Below are 26,398 nucleotides of genomic sequence, written 5' to 3' on the forward strand. Positions count from 1 at the left end.
CATATCTAGGTCAATAATGTTAAAATATGTGATGTGGACGAGTTGCTAAGACTTGCATTCAACAAGCACCTAAAGCCTGAATAATGTTATTCTTTGTTCTTTACTGTGGGGCAGAGCGTAAAGGCACTGTTTCGGCATTTCCAGCTTAGAATCAGGTCTGAGTTCAGGTTCAACGCTTTAAAGTAACCATTAAAAATATAGAAAGGACTAAAGAAGTGAGTTATATGAATAGAGGTCCTTACAAAGACAGAAACTGCTGATCTGCTCGGATTTTCTCACTAAATCATCTCTAGAGATTACAGAGAAAACGAGAAAATATCCAGTGAGCGGCAGTGCTCTGGGTGAAAAAGCTTTGTTGATGCCAGAGGTCAGAGAAGAGCAGCCAAACTGCTTCAAACTGAGAGGAAGGCAACAGTAACTGAAATAACCACTTTTTCTACAACCAAGGTATGCAGAAGAGTATCTCTGAATGCACAACACATCAAACATTTAAGCTACACTGGAAGACCACAGAAGACAACACTCCTGTTAGCTGAGAACAGGAAACTGAGGCAAAAATTCACAAGCTCCCCATACCTGGCAATAGAAGGTTGGGAAGACATGGCTTGATTTGATGAGTCTCAGTTTCTGCCACACAATGTGGATGGTAGGGTCAGAATTTGATGTAAACAACATGAAAGCAGGTCTCATATCAATAGTTCAGGCTGCTGATGGGTTAATGGTGTGGGGAGTAGCAGACTTTAGGCCACTTAGTAGCAACTGAGCATCATTTAAACACCACAGCCTGCCTGAGTATTGTTGCTGACCATCTCCATCCCTTTATCACCCCAGTGCACCCTTCAACTCATTTCATTTCACTTCATTTCCCTTTACCTCACTTCACTTCTCTTCACTTGATGCGTATAAAGGATCCACGGTCCTGTTGTTTTGAGTTGGGCAAATTGCACTGAGATGGAGACACAAGCCACCCACGGATTCCAACATATAAGTCGCCCAGTATGCATCCAGAGTTAACAACGGCAGTTTTGTAAAAATTGTACCAATAGCACTAGAGACATTTTAGCATTAGCTTCAGGATGTCTATGTACCACAGTGAGTCTCTTGGAACTCTTGAGGGAGGAAAAAGGGATGCACATGGACATTGATTCTGTGTCCTCTGTTCATACTCTCTCAGTCAAACCCTGCCGACTGATGTATGTGCAGACTACTGCACCATGGCATTTCCCTGTCACATCGGTGTCTGTGTCGAGCCAAATACGAGGATTGAATGCTGATTTCAGGGGAGGATGCAAGAATTCCGAAAGCTTAGCAAATAAATTACATTTGGCCAAATAAAATCCATCTTATCAGAATCGGAATATTTTATTAATCCCCAAGGAAACTGTGTACTGAAATAGGCATGCCAGTTGATGCATGTGCACTAAATCATTATTTAGTTATTTCTAATCAACTGAACATTTGCCAAAATCACAGCAGGTAAAAGGATACGACTATGTATTTTACATCGCAGTCTCCATGTTTCTACACTTTAGCACCATGATCAGAGGGATCTTTAGTCCTAATCAGCTTATTAAAATATGTTCTAATAACATTATCTCTATAACTTTCTGTTTTACAATTCCATGAATCTTTCCATAGAAATAGAGACTCAGGTGAATACTGAATCTTGACCGATGCTGAAAATACATGAAGGCTGAAGGCAACAGAAGGAGGCCCCATTTAAAATCCATTTTAAGAAAAAGATCAGAATGCACTTCATCTTAGATAACACACTCCGACACAGAAACAAAAGAACTCGAGCACACAAATCCAAAAACAATCATCATTCTGCTGCTTCTTGTAGGACACTGTGCCACGTCACAAAGGTCAGATCATCTCAAACTGGTTTCTCGAGCAGTTCAGTGAACAACAAGTTCAATGTACTCCAATGAATCCAACAGAGCACCTTTGGGATGTGGCTGAATGAGACAATTGCATTGACAAATCTGCACCAGCTGTGCGATGCTTTCATGTCAGCGTGGACCAAAAGTGTCAGAGGAACATTTCCAGCAACTTCATGAATCTATGCGACAAAGAATCACAGCAGTTCTGAAAACAAAACGGAGGCCAACCTGGTTCTACCAAGATGTAAATGGTAAATGGCCTGTATTTGTATAGCGCTTTACTAGTCCCTAAGGACCCCAAAGCGCTTTACACATTCAGTCATCCACCCATTCACGCACACATTCACACACTGGTGATGGCAAGCTACATTGTAGCCACAGCCGCCCTGGGGCGCACTGATGTACCTAATAGAATGTCTGGTTAGTGTATATACTCAAGTGTGTTTTTAACATGCTTGAAGATTTTGAAACCGTATCATGTTCTTAGTACATAAAACGTTGGAGAAAAAAAAACTTTTCTCAAAAGTCCCAAAGTTAGATAAAGAGAACTCAATTAAAAAAACGAGACGAACATTAGACTTTATTAAGTTCATTTATTTATTCATTTGGTTTACATATCTGTGAGTGGCAAGATTATGTGATCCTTTGCTCTCAGTATCTGGTGTAGCCCCTTCAAACCTGGTGTTTGTTTAAAGTTGGAAGAATTGTCATTATGTTATTCAGACTAGCTTGGGCTCTAGGATGTTGGTGGGTTTTCTCACATTAACTGTTCACTGTTCATTAAGGTCAAGACTTTGACCTTCCAAAATAGGAAGTTCTTTTTTAAAGCTATTCTTTGGTATGGTGTATTTGTGTCATTGTCTTGCTGCATGACCTGCTTTTGTTTGAGATTCTGTTCACAGACAAAAGTCCTGACACTTTTCTTTAGATGCTCACTGTGGGATATGTCCCTGAGCTGATACAGTATATACTCCATAAATAAAATATTAATAAAAATAAAGCAAACAATTGATGGGCCATCCATGTAGAAGAGCCCTACTAAAAGAGGAGCTTTTTAACAGTACTTGCTTGTTGAGTGATCTTTTTTTGATCGATGGCTCCTGTGGAGCGTTACAATGCTGTTTTAGATTTTCTCCATTGTGCACAGTCTGATTGTTGATTGGTAGTTTCTAGACCAGTGATAATTCTGTAACCCTTTTTAGCATAACAGGCATCAGCAATTTTTTGTTTTCTGAACTCTTCAGAGTCATGCCATTACACACCTGCTCATTTAAAGCTAAAATCTGAAAGGTTCCTGTGCATCTGTGTGTATATTTGTGTATGTTTTTGTGATCTGCAGGTCAGTCATGAGCAGCAGAGCTTCAGGGAATCAGATCAAAGAGCCGTAACATGCCTCAATGTATATTTCTAATTTGTTATGTTCTTTTTATGAAAACTCCCAAATTTATAGAGTCTGTGTATAATAAATCTGGCATATGAATAAAATTTCAACTTCTTGTGCAACATGAGCTTATCACCCCTTGTACATGCCAGCTTTTGTCTACATGTACAGCTTTGATCATCTGTTTAATTATCCTTGACTTTTCCTGCTGTGCCAATTAAAAGCCTTCATAGAGTAATTTGGGGCTTAGATGTAAGAAATAAAGATTACCATGGATTTGGCTCTGCGATAGTTTTCTAGGGGTTGATCAGTACCAAAGCTGTCCTTGTGAACCAGAACTGAAGTGGTAAGTCGGGACTGTGTGCTTGTTGTTTGATCAGGTATGAATGCAAATAGCTTGTTAACATAAGCAGACAACACAGAAACAGATCATGGAAGCAGTGTGACGAGCGCATTTTTCACAATAAGGAATAATTAAATAAAAACCAAAAAGAACCCGATGGTCCCTCATCTTAATGGCTCTCAGTGAGTTTCGTATTAATTTTGACTCATTAATATGGATGTTGCTTACCAGCTACCATCACAGGTGTCATGATCAAAGCAAATTAGATTCCAATTTTAATTAACTGCTTTAATTTATTTTCTTCGATCAGGCTCCATTTGGTCACTGCAGATAGATTTTAATCATTTTCTTGGTTGTCCCTTCTCAGAATGAGGGAACAACTGTGTTAGGTTTTTACTCCACTGACTGCCAGTCCATATTACGGTCTACTGGAATACAATTTTAAAGATAACAGGCATTTAATTCAATAGTCTTGGTAAAAATCCCAGAAGAATTAATGTAGCTCTTTGATTTTGATTCAAAACCCTGAATAAGAACCTGACTTTTTTTGATAAATGGATCTTATGCACAAATTCAATACGGTAATCTGCAATCTCTCATCTGCCTGCTTTCTGGGTGTTCAGCCACTGGTATATTCTTTACATCACGTCCATTTCCCCATGCTGTCAAGCTCATTACTGACATTATTACTCTGATCCAATCATTTTCTTGCTCGCCTTCTGCAAGTTAATTTGACTCCATTCTACATACATTAAGTCTCAATGCTCTTTTGTCATTCTGATTTTCAGACTCATTTACTCAGTCGCCCGCCTCCACATCTCTGCCACCCCCCTGGTCACTCAGAGCCCCATCCAATGAGGGTCCTGCCCAAACTCATATCACCTCCAGGTTTTCTGGTCTGCTGTGACGAGTCACTGGAGTCTATTCTGCATCGACAAATCAGAGATGAAAATCATGAACATTGTGACATTTAAATATTGCAAATGCATCCATCCATTTTCTTCACTACCACACAGCTGCTGTTGAATTATTCCACACCTAAGTTACCTATTTTCTATATTAACCCCTTTTTTCACACTAGTTCAAAAACCTTTTAAAGAAAGATATGATTTAACAACACTGTAGATTTGATAAACATCAACTTGTTCCCTAATTACGACATGCAAAATCTCTCACTTCTCATTCTCTCAGTGCACACGAGCAGCGGTCTATCCGTAGCCTGCAGCTACACCACACAGCTGTTCCAGCTTCACCACACGGCATCCAATACTGCTGATGGGCAGTGTTCAGTTATTACAGACTGTTAAGAACTTGTTAGACAAATTTGCACAGCCACTACCTGAGTTTGCTAAACTTACACAGAACCTGCTGAGGAAATCTTTCTGTGTCCTCTAGCACTCCTTCAGTGTGTTAACAAAGAGACGTGGAGACAAACTGAGTGTGCATCAGTGATGAACTGGAAGCTCTCTCAGCCATGGGCAGACTTTTACCCTCCTCCTCCAGGGAAATTTGTTATTTTAATGGGTACAGCTATATCTCAAGATATTTGCTTTGATCTTCTCTTTGATGTTGCTTAGAAACGTACGTACGAACAACTATTAGCATGTGAAACACTCATAATAAGAAGAATCAGATGTGGCACAACACAGAGGTCCACTAACCTACACCTTATCACCTTATCAATTCATCCATGTGACTGAAAAAGCATATGATCACAACTTATAATACACAATATCAAAGCACCCCAGCTTGTAGTAAAATGAAGCAGACTGGGAAGCTCTACAAGACCAAAATCCAGGACATCACAGGTTATTCATCAAAAGCAAGCTTTAGCTAAAAGCTGTGGAATTTGCAAAACTAAGTCTTGAGCACAAAGGAAGAAAAAGGCATACTTATTTAATTCAATTCTAAGAATTGGAGGCGACTTCTGTGGTGCATTAATCAGGCAAATTTGGATAAGAACCATATACATACATTGCAGTATTTTTTCTCTAGAGAGAGAGGAGACTTTCTTGGGATTTTGTTTTTAACTGACTTCACATCTCTTTTTTCCTTAAAGACCGCTCTCACGCAGCACTTTGAAGCCGTGACAGCGTGCCTTTATCTTCTTCCTTATAGAAACACACTTTATATCAATCAGGAGCTTGACAATCCTGCGGAAACAGTCATTTTTCAGTCAGGCGGATTCCAGGCCCGCTGACAGATAGGCAGTGGATGTTGACTGAGAGGAGGGCAACGGTCATTAATCACAGACTGAGGAGAAGAGGGAAATTATACTCATCACTGGAGTATGCCACTTTTGAGTCATGCTCCTGCTGCGATTAAAAAAAAAAAAAAGAAGCTCTGCTGTACAGAGGACTGAAAGCGAGATATTTTAATAATAACAATAAAGGGCTGCAGGAAAGTAACGTAAGGAGGGGAGCTCAGAACCAACAAAAGTTGGGGTATGGGAAATCTCTTACATTCATTTTTGGGATTAGGGATGAAAAGAAGGAAAGATAAGACTGTAGGTTCAAGGAAGGAAAACACACACAGACATGCAGTGTTCACTTCATTGAAAGCAGCAAAGGGTGCTGAAATGAAGCACCCAGACAAACACGCCCTCTCTTTCTCTGAAATGCACGCACTATCTGTTGCTAACTTAGAAACACAGAAAATGCACATATGCCCTCTGTCTGTGGCACAAACAGGCATTTACAAATAATCTGCCTGCTCCCTTTGATTGGTCTAAAAACAAACACGGCAGTCACACACTTGTTGCTTAGCAACAGCAATGCTCAGCTGATCAGTCGACTCGGAAACGCAGAGTGAGTCAAGAGGTAGAAAACAGCTAGGGGGCGACACATGAGGGGGGGGGGGACAAGTGCTGAGAGGACATGAAAAGAGAGTGGAGGATACAAAAGGACATCAAAAGACAGAAAAGCACATGAAAGGATGTGTCCAGAAAGGAGGAGAGAGGATTAGATAAAAGGAGGAGAGGACCAAATTCAAGGAGAAGGGAGAGGAAAGGAGAAGAGAGGAGGCCAAAAAAAGAGAGGGCATGAAAAGGAGAAAGAAGCGGAAATGAAATTAGGAAAGGACACAAAAAGTTTTGTAAAGGGAGGAAAGGATGTGGGGCTGTGCAGCAGTCCAAGACATGTCAATCATCAGACCACCATCTGAAAGACACACACACACACACACAGCCCGAACATCAGAAGGCATCAGCTGAGAGTATCTGGAAGTTGCCTTGAACCACTTCCCAACACATGTTCAACACTCACTGAACTGCTTGTTGGTCTCTCTCACTCTCTTTCAGAGGCTGTCCAAGTCCAAGAAAAGATCACAGTTGTATTTATCAATCCAGCAATACTTCATGATCTACACTGAATGTGAACTCCAGTCCAGCCAAGAAAGGCCAGTTTAGTACCTCCTCATCATTACTGGTGTTTTCTGCCTTGCTACATGCAGTGATGGACGCACAGCCAATCTGTTGGAGCCAGAATTCTGGCTGGGTTGTAGGGGATCAGACACTTATTTCACTCTACGCCATGCCAATCAATTTATAGCTTCATGTAATGTGTATCTGACTAATACAAGTAAATAAGCTAAACCCTTCCTCACATGTAACCTCGGCTGTTTAACACCTGCTGTTGTGACCAGGCCACAGGCTTGACAAGCATTTAAATGTTTCAGGTAAATTGTTTCCAAAAGACAAATTAGTCTTAGCTGGGTCATCCAGGAATATTAGCAATCAACATTTCATTATCTCTTTACAAGGACAACACAACCCCTTTAAGCAGCCAGCCTTGGGGATGAAATGTTTTTTTGTGTTAGCCCCTCTATTTAGCCCCGCTAAATAAAAGACTAGTCTCAGTGGAGCATTTAGAAGTACAATGAGCTGACTCTCTCCTCATGGCACTTTGTATTTTGGTTCCACAATGGGCCTAAAGGACAGCCTAGCTGCTTGTTGTTATCTACAATTCCTGCTGTAATGTGTGTTCATCTGTTTCTCTTGATATTAAGTCAACTTCTATAATAAATGTATATATACAACATTTTCAAACTCTTGACGTGCCTCTCTTAAACACTTATTTCTACAATAAATACATTTTTAAAAGATTCGTATTGTCACATGCAAAATGCCTTTAAGATCAAAGAGTGACATATCTAACCTTAAAACTCTTTAATGAGAACTTAAACTGGTCTTTCTGCTGAGTCAGAGAGCAGATAATCTCAGACAGTAGAATAATCCCAAAATCACGGCATAGTAAACAGTACGCCCTGAATATGTGTCTTCATGCACACATTCATGTAATCATATTAGCTCTGACAGCTTGACAGGACCAGTAGGAGGAGGTAAACACTGTAGGCACTTGGAGTGTGGGAGTTCTGCTGGATCAGTGCTGGAACGTTCATGCCATGTAGATGTGATGCGTTTTGGTTAGAGTTAATCTCCATCTTTCTAGTGCTCCTGTTTCATGTTTCATGATCTCTCCCACAATGATAAACATGCCAAAACACAAGTAAGAGCTGAAAAGTGTCAGCAGCAGCAGTGCTGCTCATATAAAAGAATGCTGTGTGCGGCTTTTTGCATGCCCTGTTAGTCTATCAATAAACAATCTGCTGCTGCTGCTTTTGTACTGAGCAGCATTGAACCAGAAATTATACTGAACTCTCTGGAATGTAATAAATAGCTGTGTTTTATGAGAAATTTCAGATGGATTTGTTCTTTCAGATGAAATTCACAATTTATACCATATTATCTATGCTTTATTTAAAATATATGAGAAAAATAAGTTCAACAGAATTTGTAAGATATAAATTTATAATTTCTGGTCTAATTTCACATCAGAATGTGTTGTACTTGTGTTGTACATGAGCACTCTATACTACACCCATATTCTACGCATAAATTTGATCTAACATTCACTCTCCAATGAACACACCAGGAGTAACTTAGGGTTCAGTATCTTACCCAAGAATACTTTGGCATGCAGACCGCAGGGATAGAACCAGCAACCTCTCGATTGACAGGCACCCTCCTTTACCTCCTGAGCCAGAACCACTCCGAGGATGTGGTCCATAACACTAACACAGAGAGACAGACAACCATTCATGCTCACATCAATTTAGAATCACCGATCAACCTAACATGCATGTCTTTGGACAGCAGGAGTACCCTGAGAAAACCCATAAGGTGAACATGAAAGCTCCACACCCTCTATCGCCCTGTCCTGCAAACAGTAAAAAGAAAAACAGAGCCTTGATATGAGTTAATGCTGTGAAAGGGTTTATTTAACCCAAACTCTGATGTGAAAAATTTCCTGAATATCACACAAATTTCTTACATTTTCCCAAATCTAACCAAAGAAGCATTTGCAACAAAAGTAACAGAAAACATATGAAAGCCTAACATAGCAAATGAACAGACTAAATCTAACACTGAACAAAGAGCAAAAATAATGGCAAAAATCTATTCATATGACGCCGTCAATAAAGGTCTACAGAAAAGAACAAAAAAGGCTTTTTAGAATTTTAGAGCCTTCGGTGAGGTTAATACATGTTTTTGACAAAGTAGCTTTTACACATTTCACTGTGAGACTAGATTCTTACTGCATTCATGGCTGTGTGAGGAGGTAAACGTGTGTCCCTTGGTGCTACTTCCCAGCTGTAGCCAGAACATTGTACCTTGGATACTAACCTTCATCGCCTTATGGTTATTATTTAAATGAAGTAAGAAAATTTAAAGACCACTGCCTCTCATCACTCTAGACTTCCATCAGGCTCACCTCATATCTCATTTAAATTCTGCATCCCTGAAAGAAAGATCCTACAACAGTTTCACAACAAAAGTTTGCCTCAAAATGTGAATTCTGCCTGTTATGGTATCAGTAGCACTTTAAGAATTCGTACAGGGAACTGCATAGTTTAGAGTATATCACAGTACCAACCAGAATACAGCAGTCAGGATGCTACACATGCAGGAGTATGCACATATACACAGCATTTGTATTCAGTGTTGGCCATTTGTAACACAAATGACAAACAGCTACAGCTGAGCAATGAATCAAAAATGAATCAAAACCAACATTAGACATTGCTTTTATTTTCATTTCACCAAAAGACGAGAGTGATGGTGAAATGCAACTGAGACAACTGCAATTTGCTGCTAACACAGCTCGGTACACATCTGCACAGACAGCATGCTAATGTGAAACTAGCCAAAAACCCAGAATGACATTATGGGTGAATGCATGTGGACTCCACCCCAGCAGCCAGAACCTCATATCCAACAGGTAACAAAAGCAATGACTCCGTCATGGTCCTGGGTCTGGGGATGCTTATGCGTTTCTGGTTTATGAATATTCTTTGATTTTTTTCATGGTGTAGTCATTTGTATTTCAAGTTTTCCTAGTTACTATCTGCTTATATTTTGTAGTTTCTAATCTTTAAGTTTTGTTACTGTGCCTCTTCTCTATTCCACATTTCATGTCTAGTCTCCCTTGTCTTCATGTTCGTTTTGTGTGTCTGTTTTCCCGTTCCTTTCTGTTTGTTCCCATGTCGGTTTCTTCCCCGGTCCCTGTGTCAAGTCCACGTCTTAGAGTTTGTCTCCTGTTTCATGTTTTATTTTGATAGTCCCTTGTCCTGTGTTCAAAGTGTTCAAATTGTGTCTTATTAGTTCCAGCTGTGTTTCCCTCCTGTTTCCCATCCCCTCGTTATCCTTGGCTTATTTAGTCCTCTGTCTTCCTCTGCCTGTTGTTGGATGGTCTGCTCATCTCCTTTCGTGTTTCCAAGTCCCAGGTGTTTCATGTTTCAGGTTATGTCTTGTCGTTCCACGTACTTAGTGTTTAGTAGTTTTCACTAACTAAGAGTAAAGAGAAAATAATGTAATGTATAATAGCTACTTTTTTGTGTAACTGTCCAACAAAGGTTTTAACAACCAAAGTAATAACACTAATCTGTGACATCACTTGGGGCAAATCATTATCCTAATACACACACCAACTTAGTCCTAAGCTTTTTCAGTGTCAAGATTTACCTGTGGTGCTATTTATTATCCCTTTTTCTACTAGTAAAAACCCACCCTATGGTTTTTGCCAGGCCTGCATCAGACTACAGTTAGAGTTGAGAAGACAACAACAAAAAGCAACTTCCAGGAAAAGATGAAATGTCAACAGCCCCATCCTACATGTTTACAGTCCATTTCATCGGCAGCTATATTCGTTGATTCCTTTACATATGCTTTCTGTTTTTGTAACTGTTGATCAGCCTCTAAATAATAAGCCTAAATAGCTTAATTACTACTGAACTAATAGTAAACGTGATTTGCACAGTGTTTAAAACTACACATTTACACAGTCAATTAAAGAGGAAAGAGCACTACTTTTGACATTTTGCTACAGGTCAGAGATAGTCTAAAGAGGTCGGAAAGAAAATCATCTGGACTTCTTTAAGTTCCTTGAAGATGTTTCATCTGAGAAGCTTCTTCAGTTCTAAGAGCAAATGGTGGAGAGTCCCAGATTTTTAAGCCCTATGGGAGTGTCCCCAAGAGGGTCATGGACCCCCTATTGATCCTCTACCTAATCACACAAGCCAAGGTGTCATTACGGGTGTAGGTCACAATCAGCCAAGGTTTCGAGTGAACCCACTGTGAAACCTAGCCCCACCCTATCATGTGATTTACTGAGGTCAAAAGGCCCAGGATGTGAGTGGGCGTTTAGGTGTCTGGGAAGGGATCTCAAAACTGGATTATAGATGGCAGGCAGTTGGTGTCGTAAGCCCCCGCCTCTGTTCAAAGATGGTTGTTCACAGTCTTCTTTCAAACCATCTGTCTTCTCTGTCCAAAATGTGAACACTGGCGTCCTCTTTGTCCTTTAGGTGCAGATGGACAGCCGAGTCTTGTCCAGTCGAGGTGGCTCTTCTATGTTGTGCCATGAGTTTATGAATAGGGGGTACACTCCCATAAGGCTTAAAGTCTGGGACTCTCCACCAGTTGCTCTTAGAACTGAAAAAGCTTCTCGGATGAGAGGTCAAACGTCTGCAAGGAACTTAAAGAAGTCCAGACGCTTTCCAATCTCTTTAGAATGCCTGAATGACTGAGAACCTTCACAGAGATACAGATCAGAGAGTTTGACCCTCACATGAATATCAGTAACTGTGAGCATAGAAATTGAGATGGAAAACACTGAAAAGGCATGGTAAGACTTACCTCGTAAAAATAAACGACACCCGCTGTTTGCAGTGACTACTTGTGGACTTTTATTTTGGTTTTGGTTCTTTGGATATAAATTCAAATCTTTCAAAAGATTCCCCTCTCCCTGCCAGTCATGTTCATTTTTCTCCTTCAGTTAATGGCAAAGATAGCAATGAAAACTTGGCAGTTGTTAAACCTTCTGATGACCGTCTGTGTCACATGCACATGAACATGCAAACATGAACATGCAAACATTCACTTTGCGTGTGTAAAAAGGCCGGACGCTCATAAACTGGCCTCAATCCCACAGTTTCTATATACAAATACAGAGAAAAAGAAACGTCACTTTATATTTGAAGAAAATAATTTAATTAATCACTATATAGATGTTACGAATCTTGGTACGCTTGGTAATTTTCAAGAAAATTAAAGAAGTCCAGACGCTTTTCTTTCCAAGCTCCTTAGACTATGATGACCTGGATGACTGAGAGCCTTCACAGACACGCTTGGTAAAGTTCATCAAGATTGAAGCTGTCGTCTTAGAGGAGTTTGGGAACAAACACAAAGACATGAATACACTACGCTGCTATCATGATGGTAAGGAAAACGATAATAATGATAGAAGACTGGAAATAGTGCATGAAAAAAATGATAGAAAACTATAAGTTGCACTCCTTTGTATTTTTTCCTTCCTACTTCCTTCCACACTGCACTGCAGTTTCTCTGGAAACTACGAGCCTGGAAACATGAGCATCCATGCTGTTAATGTTAAGCTTTTCTGTAATGGCACTTTTTCTCTAATGGTTAAACTGGTTTCCGCACTCAAAGCATGTTCCTGCTTGAGTTCGCTGCTGGCTGGGTAAACATAAATATTGAATTTTAACAGATCTGAAACATTGCACTAACGCAAAGAGGCTAAAGCTAAAGCTGTATCCAGAGCAGAGAGCCAGCCACAAGCCAGCAGCCTTGATAAGAGCTAAAGGATCAAAGCAGTTATGGGGAAAATTAATAAGATGGGTGGAAAAAATGTATTGAATTTAAAAATGTATTGGAAAATGGTGTAATATCTCAAATACCTGACATTTGTTTTGTTATATATAAATATGTTCCACTTGCTTTTGTTTGGTAAGATCAAATCTATCACACAAAGGTGGATGTACAGCAACCTTTTCAATGAATTATTGGCACCTCTTTATTTTCAGTTGTTTTACTGAAATAAGTAACAATTTGGGGAAATTTATAAGGTTTGATTTCTTTTAATTATTATTATGAAAATAAAGATTGAGGGTTGAAGAAAAGTTGATTTTGCTTTTCATATGCTGTTAGTTGTACTTGGATAGAAAACTGGAGTTGACAAAAAATCCCTATCACTAGCTTACACTGTAATCGGTGCATCTGCAGTATATTTATATATTTTTATATTTTTTTTTCTCATACACCATTTAAAACCACTGGGACTAAAACTGAAAGAACAACACTAACATTGTCTTATCACAAGAATAACTTCATTTAGGCGTCACATTAACTTCACAGTATACACTACTGTAATTTTAGTCAGATCTTCTGGTGTCTTGGTAATGGGGCTTTGACATGGCTACTGATAAATCTATTAACAGACACAGTCATTTTTCTATATTGCTTTTAATGAATGCAGCCCTTTTGATATATGATATATGATATATGGTACATTATACAGCACTTTTCCCATCAGACTCATTCACAGATCACCACTTTGGATGCATCTATTCTTGCTTGTGTGGAATTCAGCCTATATTATGTATTACAGTTGGTGCTTCATTTAAAAAGCAGCTTTTGTATTTCTAGCCAGTCGGGTTATTTGAAAAGTGCCCCTAGCTGACTTGACGCCCCGGAAAAAAGTCGTAAAATATGCTCTCGATTCTATACATTTTAAATGACTGCAGCTAAACTTAGCACAAAGCATAATGTCATTATCAATAGTTGATGATGCACATAGAAAACATGGATATAAAGTAGATATATTCATTGTTTTCATGCAAGACAGAACTGTTAGTGTTAGAGTATGTTTAGAAAAAAAGTAACATCAGGCAGTTATTCAAAGATTCTAAAACTTCAAAACATGAAATCTCCCACACACCAAATATGTGTAGATTAAAACTAGATTATTACCGGTGTTAAGTCCTACACCCAAGAGTTCTGCCATTCAGTTAATAGCAAGGAAATTTAGTAGAGTCCAATTCCCTCCAAACACTTTAGATAAAAAGAATCACTGATCCAAAAGCAGAATGTTTGACAGTGTTTCTAATACATCTCTCTGCATATTTCACAAAAATACTGCATCATAGCTGCACAATGTTTCATCATAATATACCCATAATACTAAACCATGTAAAGTTTTAATATTCATTTGATAACACATTCCAAAAACAAGCTACAAGGATCAAACCGATCTGCAGTTCCCTCATCAGCAGCACCTGTGCTCTGTCTCTTGCATATTTAAAACAGTATAAGGCATATATACATGCACATCAGAGAAACATTCCCTTATTCTGTCTCTATTACCTTGAAAGGTCATATTGATTCCTCAGTTTACAAGGCCAGCGCTCAACAGAAAGCAGCCTGAGATGTAAACAAAAGAAACAGCAGGAAGAAGCACTTCAACAAGTGGATGTCTCTTTTATTCTCCTTCTGTTCTCAGTTTTTTTGCTCCGTATTGTAAAAATGTGAATCTCTCTGGACTTTTTGGCTAAAGATATGCACTCCATCTTTTCCCCTTTATTGGAAAGGAGATCAGTTCATTGTCTTGTCTTCTTTCTCCCTCAGCCTCGCTTTCTCACGACTCTCCCTTCCTCCTGCCAACATACACAAACTGACAGCCAGCACACGCCTGGGGAATGAGCATGAAGTCCAGTATGTTTATTTAGTGGAGGCAGACCGCGTGATGATTGCCTCTGCACGAGCTACGTTCGGTGACATTCTGCGTACACGAGGAAGCATGCACACAGTAGACATGAGCGCAGACACCCACAACTAATCTACTGACCATTTACATAATCAGAACTTTGGGCCTGGCCACGTGCAGTATTTACAGAACCTAAACCAAAGCTAAGCACCAACATCACGACTTGTGCGAGCAGCAATCGATCTGAGCACCACTCAGCTTTAATCACAAGAGAAAAACCTCCCACTCAGGAGACACTTTAGCATCTGAAAAGCTTCTACCAAAATGTGATGCTAATTAGTTAACTTCGACACCTCGGAGAATTGAGTTTGTTTCTGCTGTGACTGTTTTAAAGCCTTACAAATACGTCAAAGCAGCTGCATACTCTTCTTCATCAGTTTTTAATGAGCCTATGTAAAGATTTTTTGGAGTCACTGAGGGAGGGCATGCAAAATCAAACACAAGCAGAGGAATGCTCTGCAATAAGGTAAACCTGTCAAACAAAGACTGGACACGCTATCTCTATGATCTAGCTTTTTTCAGCTCTGGTGAAATGCTGACTAACTTGGCTTTGTGTATCTGCTGATACAAAGCATTGTATCAGCAGATCAGCATTGTAAAAAACAATGAGAGTAAATGAAAAATAAAAATTAATGTCATCACTTGCCTTTTGTTGCATTTTTCTCATTTCAGCTAAGTGTGGGAGTCTTTACTGTGTGCTGCTGTTATTTCTGCTCATGCTAGTTTCTCCTCTCCCTGCTCTCACTGTGAGTGCAGCTCCTCACACAAAGGCAATGTGCGTGGGAAACGGAATTGACCAGCAACAAGTGAAGTGAAAGAGTAGTTATTTTGTTGATGGCAATAAATCTAACTAAAAGCCAATAAATCAAGCGCCCCAGGAAGTATTACATCACACATAATAACACAAGAGAGAAGAGCCAAGGAGAAGTGGACTGGTTTTTATATGGTGCTTTACAAAACATGCCTCATCACACAAGCACTTGTTTCTAAACCTAAATGCTTTTCAAAATTCACCATCTGATAGATGCATCAGAGGGCAACTTGTGGTTCAGTACCCAAAAGTACACCACCATGCAGACGAAAGTAACAAGGAATCAAACCACCAACCTTCTGATTAGTAGATGACCTAAAACCTGAGATACAGCCACCCAAACCCACATGCAATGTGTCATCTTTAAGCTTTTCATGTGTATCAGCTCACTAAACCCCATTTGGTGGATAAATCAAAAACACTGACCAACATACATAGAACACCTCTTTCCTGCTAGCAAACAGGAAAGCTAACATAGCTAACATGTGGCAAAAAAAGAGAAAAATACATTGAAATTAACAGACTGGCTGCCTGTCACCTTTATGCTTTCTGGGACATCCTTACTAGATGGCACATCAGTGATCATACACATGAAACAATCCAGTCATTGGATGAATGGAAGTAGTATATGGAAAGAGGTAAAACTTGAAAATGTAAAATTAAAAGGATTGCCCATCCTACAAATATTTACCTGTAACCTCATCAAAGCTGCAGTAAACCAATAACAAGTACATCTTTAACTAAACTGGTTACAAACACTAAGCCATGATTGGACACTGCTCTTTGAGATCAGCAGATTTAAGTTTCAAAGTGAGAAAACTGTGACAACAATATCACAAAGCAGAGCAGCGCAGGTGGATTACGCTTTCTTACCTTTCTTCACTGTGGTGACTCCCATGGATGGCTGACCCAGACTCGCCTTTGTCTCCCATTTGCCCTCATCGGGGTGGTACATTTCCACAGAGGCCAGAGGGGTCTGCTGCTGATTCATTCCCCCAAGCACCATAACCTGGCCCCCTAGCACCACAGCTGAGGCCCCCGCCCGCGCAGTAGGCAGTGGAGGCAGTTGGCTCCACGTCTGGCTCTCTACATCCAGGACTTCAACGCTGTCCAGAGGCATGCCGGTCTCACTGCAGCCCCCGAGCACATAGACCAGGCCTTCGTGGTAAACAGGCGTGCAGTAGACGCGGCACTGCGACATGGAAGGGAACTGCTCCCAGTACAGAGACTTGACAGGACTCACCGCCATCTCCTGCACAGGCATGTCTCCAGGGCCGAGCGGAGGGGACGCACCATCACACACACACACCACACCGTAGAGGAGGTAGAGAGAGAGACAAGGAGGGCAAGCAGGAGAGGGCACGCAAAGGTGGAACGCAAGAAGTAGAAACAAGCAGAGTCACAAGCTTGTTTCTGTCTGTCTGAGTGACCACCTGAACTCCTGTGTCCACAGAGAGAGCGAGGATGACATGAGAGAAAAGAAAGATGGATGGGAGGGGGTGAAGAAGACAAGGATGTAGGTCAGTGAAAAGAGTGAAGTGAACAAGGAGAAAGGAGGAAAGCAGCAACGCGAGTCACTCACTCCTCAGCCAGATGTCACGACTCGCTCTCTACTCAAATGTTTTATTCATCCAGCTGTTGGTGTTTTCGAGCAGTGAAGCCATCTGCCCTTCAGTCTCCTTTATTCCTTCCTCTTCCAGCCCTCTTTTCTCCTTCACTGCTTCCTCCTGGGTGTTATTTTGGTTAAAGTTTCAGTCTCAGTATACTCCTGGGTGGGAAATGACATTTGAACAGGGGTTTCTGAGGGCCAAATATTTAATCCCACAATAATCTGAAAGTCAAGGGCTGAGAAATTTAAAAAAGAGAGGGAAAAAATGAAGCAGCGAGACGGGGCTCAAGGGGGAAGAGGGGTGAAAGGATAGTGACCTTTAATAATATGCTGACAATCCAAGAAAAAGCCTTTTTGGCGCCTTCAGTCGAGGGGCAATTATTCAGGGCTACCAGTGCCCCTCAGCTGTAGCTCTGTAGTTCTGTTTGCACCTTTGTGACAGAGCTCACAGCGAAGAAAAAATCCTTGCTCATGAACCAGAGTCTTTAAACAAGACTTTGTCACATTTCAAGAAAGAATGTTTTCTTTTGGTTAAACAAAAATTCCAAATCCTGGTGTCGAGCGCTGAGACTTGTCATCAGACACAAAGTGTGTGCTGAGAAGCTTCCTGGTAGCTTTGGAGAGGCCCAACCTGGAAGAAAAGACAGTGCAGGATTAGACATGCACTTGGTGGTATAAATTAAAAGCTAATATGATGACAAGCTTATAATTACAATATAATTCAGTGAGACCAATGTGAGAGGGAAAATTATCAAAGTACTGCATGGCAGAATGTATTTAAAGCCCTGTTTGTGCTGGTGTAAACAGCATACAGTATGTACAAATAGACAAAATAGAGAATAACAACTATTAACAAACAGCTGGAGTAATGGTAGTATAGTAATTATATGCTACCCATGTAAAGTTGGTAAGACCTGGCTAAAGCGTGCCTCTGGTGAAAGGTTTTAATCTTTCTGTTATTATTAAAGTAAGAAGTAAAATGAAAGAGTTTATTTTTTATTCTCGATCCCATCATGGTCAAGTGATCATGGAAATTTTCCTACTCCAATCTGACTAAACTAAAAACAATCAATTTTTGTTTTGTTTTGCCTGTTTTTAATAGAAAATGCACAATAATTAACAACAGTACTTGGGTCAATCATATAAATGTGCCCAATTCAGCCACGCAGACATATTCCCTGCAATTCCTGACAGTTTGAAGGCATTCATGAATACTATAAGAAAACCAAAGGCACAAAAGCATCTATGCATAGAAAAGAGCGAGAAGTCTATGAATAATAAAACAAAGACATAACCATATATATTATTAAACAAACAGACCACTTATAATGCTTAGAAGCAAAAATAAAAGCACATGAAAGCACCAAAACAGAGAGAGTAAAAGAGTGACTTAAACACTATTTTGGGCTATGACAGCATGTCTGATCATCCAGCAACCACAGTTTGGTTTAGAGAAATGCTAAATCATTTGTATGAGTTCTGGGGGCTTATTAATCTAGCTCTCAAGGAGGACACTAAGGCGTTGGAGAGACATAATCCATTATCTCTTCCCAGGTGGAAGCAAAAAAACACCTTACACAGGAGGTGTCTGGGAAGCATCCTGGTCAAATGCCCAAACCACCCCAACTGGCTCCTTTTTGATGAGAAGTGGTAAAAGCTCTACTCTGAGTCCATCCCATATGAGCGAGCCCCTCACCCCCTCTAGAGCTCCAGCACCCTTCAGTGGAAGCTCATTTCCTTCGCTTTTTCCCACAGTACCTAAAATTGTAATCTTTTGAACACCAGTCACAGTCTTAGGTTCTTCCTTAATAAATGTGAAGTAAACGTGTACAATTTTTCTATAGAAAGTCTATTTAGTTTGTCACAAGTGTTCTTCAGTGTTAATTTATAAAATATAATCACAGTATTGGTGAAACAAATTGCAATTATTGTCCTTCAAATCCTTCAGCCCCATTTATTCTACTCTGTATTTATCCCAGTCAGCTCATCCTGCATTTATCTGCCTTCCAGCAGCTCACTTGCAATGCAACACCACCAACAACCAGCAGCAGGACTGCAGTACATGCAAATAGGACAATTACTGCTGCTGATTGAGTTACAGGGTTCTGTTACCAAAAGTGGGAATTAGATGCAAATGGATCCAAAATCTGATAAACATTTAATCAATAAAGATTTAAATGTGCAAATGTAACATCTGCTGAATCGTAATTGCTTAGTGCTCCTGACACAAACGTGTGTCAGGGCTGAGTTCAAAGTATAGAGAGTTAGAACAACTAATCCAATCAGATCTCAACATAAGAGCACTGCATTCATATTTCAGTGTATCTTAGAATCACATTCATACTGTTGCCAGCAATGAGAAGCCTGTCTGTGCAATGAGTGTGTGTCTGTGTGTGTCTGTGTGTGTAGACGCAGCAGGAGGCGAGCACACCGTGACCTGAGGTATGACAAGGAAAGCAATGACATTTAGCAGGTGGGAAGAGAGAAAGAAGGCAACCCAACATATAGTGTCGCTCTACTCCACACTTTCTCCTCTGCTGTCCTCATCTTCTAGCTCTATATGTTGACACTGTATTCATAATTAATGATGCATTCTTCCTCGGCTCAATTAGTTGGCCTTTAGCTGACCTTTAGGTCAAGTGAGAAGGAAAGGGAAATGAGGTGAGTGCGTGTCCATACTTGTATGTATGTGTGCATGCATTTGCATAGAACAGCTATGTAAATATCTTTGTGTCTGCATCAAGCAAGACAAAGTTATCATGTAAAAGTTTAGTTTCACCACGCTACCTGAATACTGGGTATTCAGTTGTGAAACAGCTTTCTGCTATACACAGCGCTCATTTTTTTATTTAGCTAATATATGTTACACTGCCACTGATGTCATGAGAAATGCTTTCCATCTTATTAATAAAAAGAAGCACAAAAGGACAGATACAGCACGTGTAGTTTTCACAAACCAGCCATCACAAACGGGAGATGCACACAAATGCCAATTAGAAAAATGCTTATTTTAAATTAAAGAGAACTTTAACCAATCATGGCATGCGTGGTCAGGACTGTCAGTGGTGTGAGTCAGTTATTATGGAGATGCTGCTCAGTACAACAAAATAGGTCAAGGAATAACCAAAATCCAGAATGATGTCTCAGGGAAACAAGTAAAATATTATTATAGGGTCTGCCTTACAATATAAAGCTCCTTGAGGCGACTGTTGTTGTGATTTACTGAATTGAACTGAATGAAGGTTTTTGTAAAGCACACTATACTCAGATATTACCAGTGTTGTTGATTGGAAAAAAGCCACAACTCATTTCCAATGCTGCAGAAGGGTTACACAGACTCGCTGAAAGAAAGGTGAGCTGTAGTGGGTCATCTCACCTCTGTGATGGTTTGTGTTGGCATTTCAGCCAATGGTGTCAACATTGATGGAATTATGTACAAAGAAAAGCACCGTCAGATTTTGATCCATCATTCAATTTTTCCAGATGACAGTTAACTCAAAAATACTGGCAACTGAATAAAGACTACCTGGAGAGAAAAAACACACAATAGAACACTATCGGCTCTACAGAGCCGGGTGTGAACATTATTGAAGCATTGTGGGATCATCCTGACAGAGAATGGATCAAAAAGTAGACAACATCCAAAGAAGAGCTTTGAATGTCCTTCAAAAAGCCTGGAGAAGTACTACTCAAAGAAATTACAAAAAAGCTTTTTTACCCTCTGTACTCTTGCCTTTTAGCAAAATGACTGATATGGTGATGATCAGATTTTATGAAGGTGTTTCTAAACATGAAGAGTTTAAATTGATGAAGTTATACAAGCAAACAGTTCAAGGAGCTGGCATAAAGAAGTTTCAGAAAAAAAGGGTTGTTAATTCTACTCTTGGTATAAACTGCAAGCTAATGGCTAAGTGTAAGGAAAAGACATGAGACTGAATGTGGCTCACCATCCAGCACTTAAAAATCCCCACTGTCTATGTATATATTATCTATAGTGATAAACACATACCTGTGATGCTGCCAAATATGAGACTGTCAGATGTGGGATTTGCAGTCATGTCTGGCACCATCATGGGTTGTGTACAGTTAGAAGTCATTGGAAATAAAGGCACATGCCTAGTGCCTAATAAAGATGGAGTCTGACATCGGTGTTAGGGATCCAGTGATAAAAGAAACCCCATCGAATTCTGCTGACCCTGAACTCGAAGAAACCGATGTGAACCCCTGGCCGTATTTAAGGGACCATTTCGGCTTCAAGTCCAAGAAAGGCAACAGCTTTATTATGCAGTGTAAGCTGTGTTTGCCCAGAGAGACCGAGTTAGCAGCTTTTAAAAATTCCACATCAAACCTGCGCAAGCATGTAGAGGTAAGTTAAATAAAACTTGTACCGTTATGGTAGGAAAAAGGCTATGCTCAAATTAATCACATTAAGTCGAGACATCTGTGAAGAACACAGCTAACGTTGGTTGGTACTAGCAACTTACTGTGATCGGGCACGTTGTTGTCCAACTTACTTTTTTTTTACTGGGTTGGTAAATTGCCAAAAGAAAACGTGTTTACTTACGTTTTTCCTGTTTGTTAATAATAATAACTTATTTTAAAAAATAGTTAAATTAAAGACAGAAGTGGCTACTTTCTTACTTAACCCACATATGTTCACTGTTCACACTGCAGGCAAAAGAATAACAGAGCGCTCACTTGCCTTAGATTAGTCAAAGACAGCTGACTTTTGTTACTTGTTAATTAACACTTGCAACCTCTGTTACTGTCAAATAAAATAAAAAAAAACACGAGGTATAATGGTATAATTTACCAGCGGTAGCTATGTATTAGGGACTTATCGGGGAAAATATTTTATGTAAAATTTGGTGTGTTTAATGAAAACAAAATTGATTTATATGCTGATTGTTTAAAAATTTGTTAACAGAGAAAACATCCATCCAAGCTGAAGGCCTTCAGTGACTTTATAGCGACACGGAAGCGAGCCCTGGAGCAACCAGAACCCCCAAGAAAGCACGCAAAAATCAGTGATGTGATGGCATTGGGTGCAAACAGACGAGTATCACAGGCAAAGGTTGACAAGCTCATGATTAATTTCATTTGTGAAGGTCTTCATCCATTTACTGTGGTTGAACAACCTTCTTTTAAAGAACTTTTGTTGGCACTGAATCCTCAATGCAAAGTCATTTCCAGACCCACTCTCAGGACCACAATAGAGGGAGCTGCCAATCAGATGAAAAAAACTTTGATGTTGCACCTCAGTAAAGTAAGCCATGTTGCCACCACTACAGATTGTTGGACAGCACACCAGCAAAGTTTCATAGGAGTCACCGCTCATTGGATAGATGAGGAAACCTTGGAGAGGAGATCTGCTGCCTTCCTTGCCAGAGGTTGAAAGGGTCCCACACCTTTGATGTCCTAGCTGGTGCCCTTGATGGCATTCATTGTTAATACAGAATAAGGGGAAAAGTAGTAAGAACGAGAACAGACAGTGGCTCGAACTTTATTAAAGTATTCAGTGTGTTTGGTGAACAAAGTCAGCCTGAGGAAGCGGAGTCAGAGTCAGATCAAGACTCTTCTGAAGAGACCAAAGCAGACTACCTGGACACATTCACCATCCTGGAGCAAGATGGCGGTCTTGAGTACCAGCTTCCACCACATCAAAGGTATACATGCCACCTTTTAAATTTAGTAAGTAGGTAAGTAAAATTTTATTTATATAGCACATTTCTAGATAAAAGATCACAAAGTGCTTTACAAGGTATAAAACAAAAACAGTCAAAAGTTAACAAAATGCAATTTTAAAAAGATGTGTTTTTAGCTGTTTTTCAAAAGTAATCACTGAGTCTGCAGATCTCAAGTTCTGAGGAAGAGAATTCCACAGTCTGGCGGCCACAGTAGCAAAAGCTCTATCACCCTTGGTTTTCAGTCTTGTATACTGAATAACAAGTAGGCCCTGGTCACAAGACCTCAGGGACCTACTAGGGGCATAGGGCTGTAAAAGTTCAATGATGTACGCTGGTGCTTGTTCTTGAATAGCTTTAAATGTCAGAACCAGAATCATAAAATGGACTCTGAATTCAACGGGGAGCCAGTTCAGCTGTATAAGCAACGGTGTTACATGAGAGTATTTCGATGTTTTTGTCAGAAGCCTTGCTGCAGCATTTTGGACAATCTGCAGACGCTCTAGGGAGTTTTTGTTTAGACATGTAAACAGTGAATTACAGTAGTCCAATCGTGATGAAATGAATGCATGAATAACAATCTCCAGTTCAGTATGAGATACTATAGGGGTCAATTTAGAAATGTTTCTTAAATGATAGAAGCATGACCGAACCAGAGATTTGACGTGGACATCGAGGGTAAGAGCAGAATCAAAGGTTATCTCCAGGGTTCATGATAGAGGATTTCACAAATGTTGAAAGAGGACCAAGAGCATTCATTATGTTAGGTACATGTCTGTCTGGAGCACATACAAGGACTTCAGTCTTTTCTTCATTAAGTCGGAGGAAGTTGTCAGCCATCTAACTTTTGATGGTTTCTAAGCACACATTTAGAATCTGCAGCTTAGAAACATCTTCAGGTTTAAAAGATATATATATAGCTGGATGTCGTCTGCGTAGCAGTGGTAGCGAATGTCCTCAAAGGGGCTCAAAATATGCTGGAGAGGAAGTAGATATATTAAAAACAATAAGGGCCCCAGCACAGAACCTTGTGGCACACCATAGGACAGGGACGTGGAAGATGACCTGTACTTAGAGACTGCCACAGAAAAGTATTGTTCATAGAGATACGAGGAGAAGCACTCTAAGGCAGACCCAGATACACCAACCCACTATTTCAGCCTTTCAAGCAAAATGTAATGGTCAACAGTGTCAAAGGCTGACGTGAGATCCAACATTAGGAGTACAGAACACTTTCCTGCATCGTTTTGCATCAGAATGTCATTGGAAACTCTAAGAAGGTCTGTTTCAGTAGAATGAGCTCTACGAAAGCCAGACTGAAATTTGTCAAAGATATTATATTTGTCTAAAACTGCTGTAAGCTGCTTAGCCACAACCTTCTCTAATATCTTAGCAATTAATGGTATTTTTGAGATTGGTCTGTAATTGCTAGTGAGAGATGGGTCCAGCATAGGCTTTTTTAACAGGGGGTGTATAACAGCAGTTTTAAAATAAGCAGGGACTTTACCAGATCCCAGTGAGGAGTTATCTATGGTGAGCACACAGGGACCAATAGAGTGGAAGACATTTTTGAATAACGATGCGGGTAAAATGTCGAGTGAACAGGAGGATGCTTTTGTTGCATTAACTATTTTTTCCAGCTCTGATAGTGAGACGGGTAAAAAGCTTTCTAAAACGACAGGCCGAGCTGGCGTAGGAACTGACAATGCAGATGCTGATGGGAACAATTTTTTCCTTACATTACTAATTTTTTCTAGAAAGAAAGAAAGAAATGTTTCGCAGTCTTCATTAGAAGAAATAATGGCAGCAGGTGGAGCAGGAGTAATAATATCAGTAATAGTGTCAAATAATACCTTAGGATTACCTCTGCTCTTTGCAACCAGATGAGAAAAATAAGCAGCCCTCGCATCTCTAATTGCATTGTTAAAAGAGGCTAAAAGATCCTTTAAGTAAAGGAGATGAACATTTAAATGAGTTTTCCTCCATAACCGCTCAGCTTTACGACAATCACGTTTTATGGAGCGGATGTTGTCATTTAGCCTGGGTAAGGACTTGGAAACAGAAACGGGTCTCATTTTAACCGGACAGATTTCATCTAAAATCGAAAAACAATGGTTATTAAATAGATCTGTTAAGAAATCAACGCCATTTTGCGGGAGATAGTGTTAAATTAAAAGCATCCGAGAAATTCTCCGCTGTGGAGGAATTTATGATGCGCGAGATAATTGTCCGGTGAACAGGAGACAAAGGCTCATGAAAAGACATGTTAAAAAGAATACAGTGATGATCAGAGATAAAAATGTCCTCAGAACAAATAGAATCAATATTCAAACCCAAAGTAAAAACAAGGTCCAGCATGTGTTCTTTGTTATGTGTGGGGCCTGACACATGCTGGGTAAAATGAAAAGAATCCATAATTTTGATAAAACCTCTGGCAAAGAGGTCGGAGTCATCAACATGTATGTTAAAATCTCCAACTAGAAGCAGTCTGGGCAACCTCATAGTAGAGGACAGGAAGTCGATAAACTCCGATAAAAACAAGCTATTTGGGCCGGGTGGACGATACACCACAGCACAATAAAAAGGATCCTTACTTCCGACTTTAATAAGCTGTAATTCAAAGGAAAGAAAGTGTCCAACTTTCACTGAGCGGCAGTTGAAACGGCCCTGAAACGCCACCGCGAGACCTCCTCCACGACCAGATCCCCGAGGCTGGCTGATGACGGAATAGCCGTTCGGGCACATTTCAATGAGAGACGAATAGTCCAAGTCCCGCTGCCAGGTCTCGGTCAGAAATAAGAAGTCCAGTTTTTTAGAAGATATAAAATTGTTAAGAACAAACGATTTATTAGTCAATGATCGGGCATTAAAAAGCACCATGTTCAGCGGGGTGGAAGCATCATTTTTCGCAGAGGCTCGAGTTAAAGGACGTAAATACTCGGGGTTTGAGCCTTCACGCTCATAGATTCCACTTTACCGAGGGGATGAAAAGTCAGTCAGCAGGAGAGTCTGGATGAACCCTTCTGAGGCAGCACGGTCTCGGAGAGCCGGGCATATCCAAGCAGGAACGTGGGAAACAAATTCCTCTCCATGGAGCTGTTCTGAGCATAGGTAACAAAGCACGCTCGACATCGCTTTCCAGTCAGACCCCGCCGCCAGAAAAGCCTAAGTTTCACCTGGATACCTGCTCTTCTTCCTCTCCTTCTCCGTGGTCTGCGGCGAACGCTGAGGATGCTGGCCGAGGATCCATCCACTGGCGGAGGATGGAAAGTGCCAAAGGAGGAGGAGGATGAGACATCTTGAGCCATCATTGAAGATCGGATGGATAACAGCGTCAAACGATCATAAACCAAGGCAGCCAGTACATCATTGATACAAATAGAAAACAGCAGAGCAGAGAAAAACAGCACGACGAAAGAGCGTGACAAACTGCACACGGCAGCGGCAAAGCCAAACACAGGCACCATCATACTGGAAGCTCTGAGACCTTGGACAATCAGTCGTCACAACAGATGCTGTCAAGGCAGAAGAGATGAATGATGCATACAAACAGCTATCACGAGCAGCCTT

At 40.3% G+C, this 26,398-nt stretch overlaps 1 protein-coding gene across 1 annotated transcript in view; it reads right to left on the minus strand.

Moving 5' to 3' along the window:
* Positions 1 to 26,398, minus strand: part of klhdc8b (kelch domain containing 8B) — a 273,153-nt gene that overhangs the window by 198,636 nt on the left and 48,119 nt on the right. The window contains exon 2 of the mRNA XM_080898152.1: positions 16,409 to 17,775. Coding sequence (XP_080754278.1) covers positions 16,409 to 16,799 — 391 coding nt within the window. The 5' untranslated portion in view covers positions 16,800 to 17,775. The remainder of the gene's footprint in view (positions 1 to 16,408; positions 17,776 to 26,398) is intronic.

The sequence above is a fragment of the Rhamphochromis sp. 'chilingali' genome (genome assembly GCF_963969265.1).
Source record: "Rhamphochromis sp. 'chilingali' genome assembly, chromosome: 12".
NCBI lineage: Eukaryota > Metazoa > Chordata > Actinopteri > Cichliformes > Cichlidae > Rhamphochromis > Rhamphochromis sp. 'chilingali'.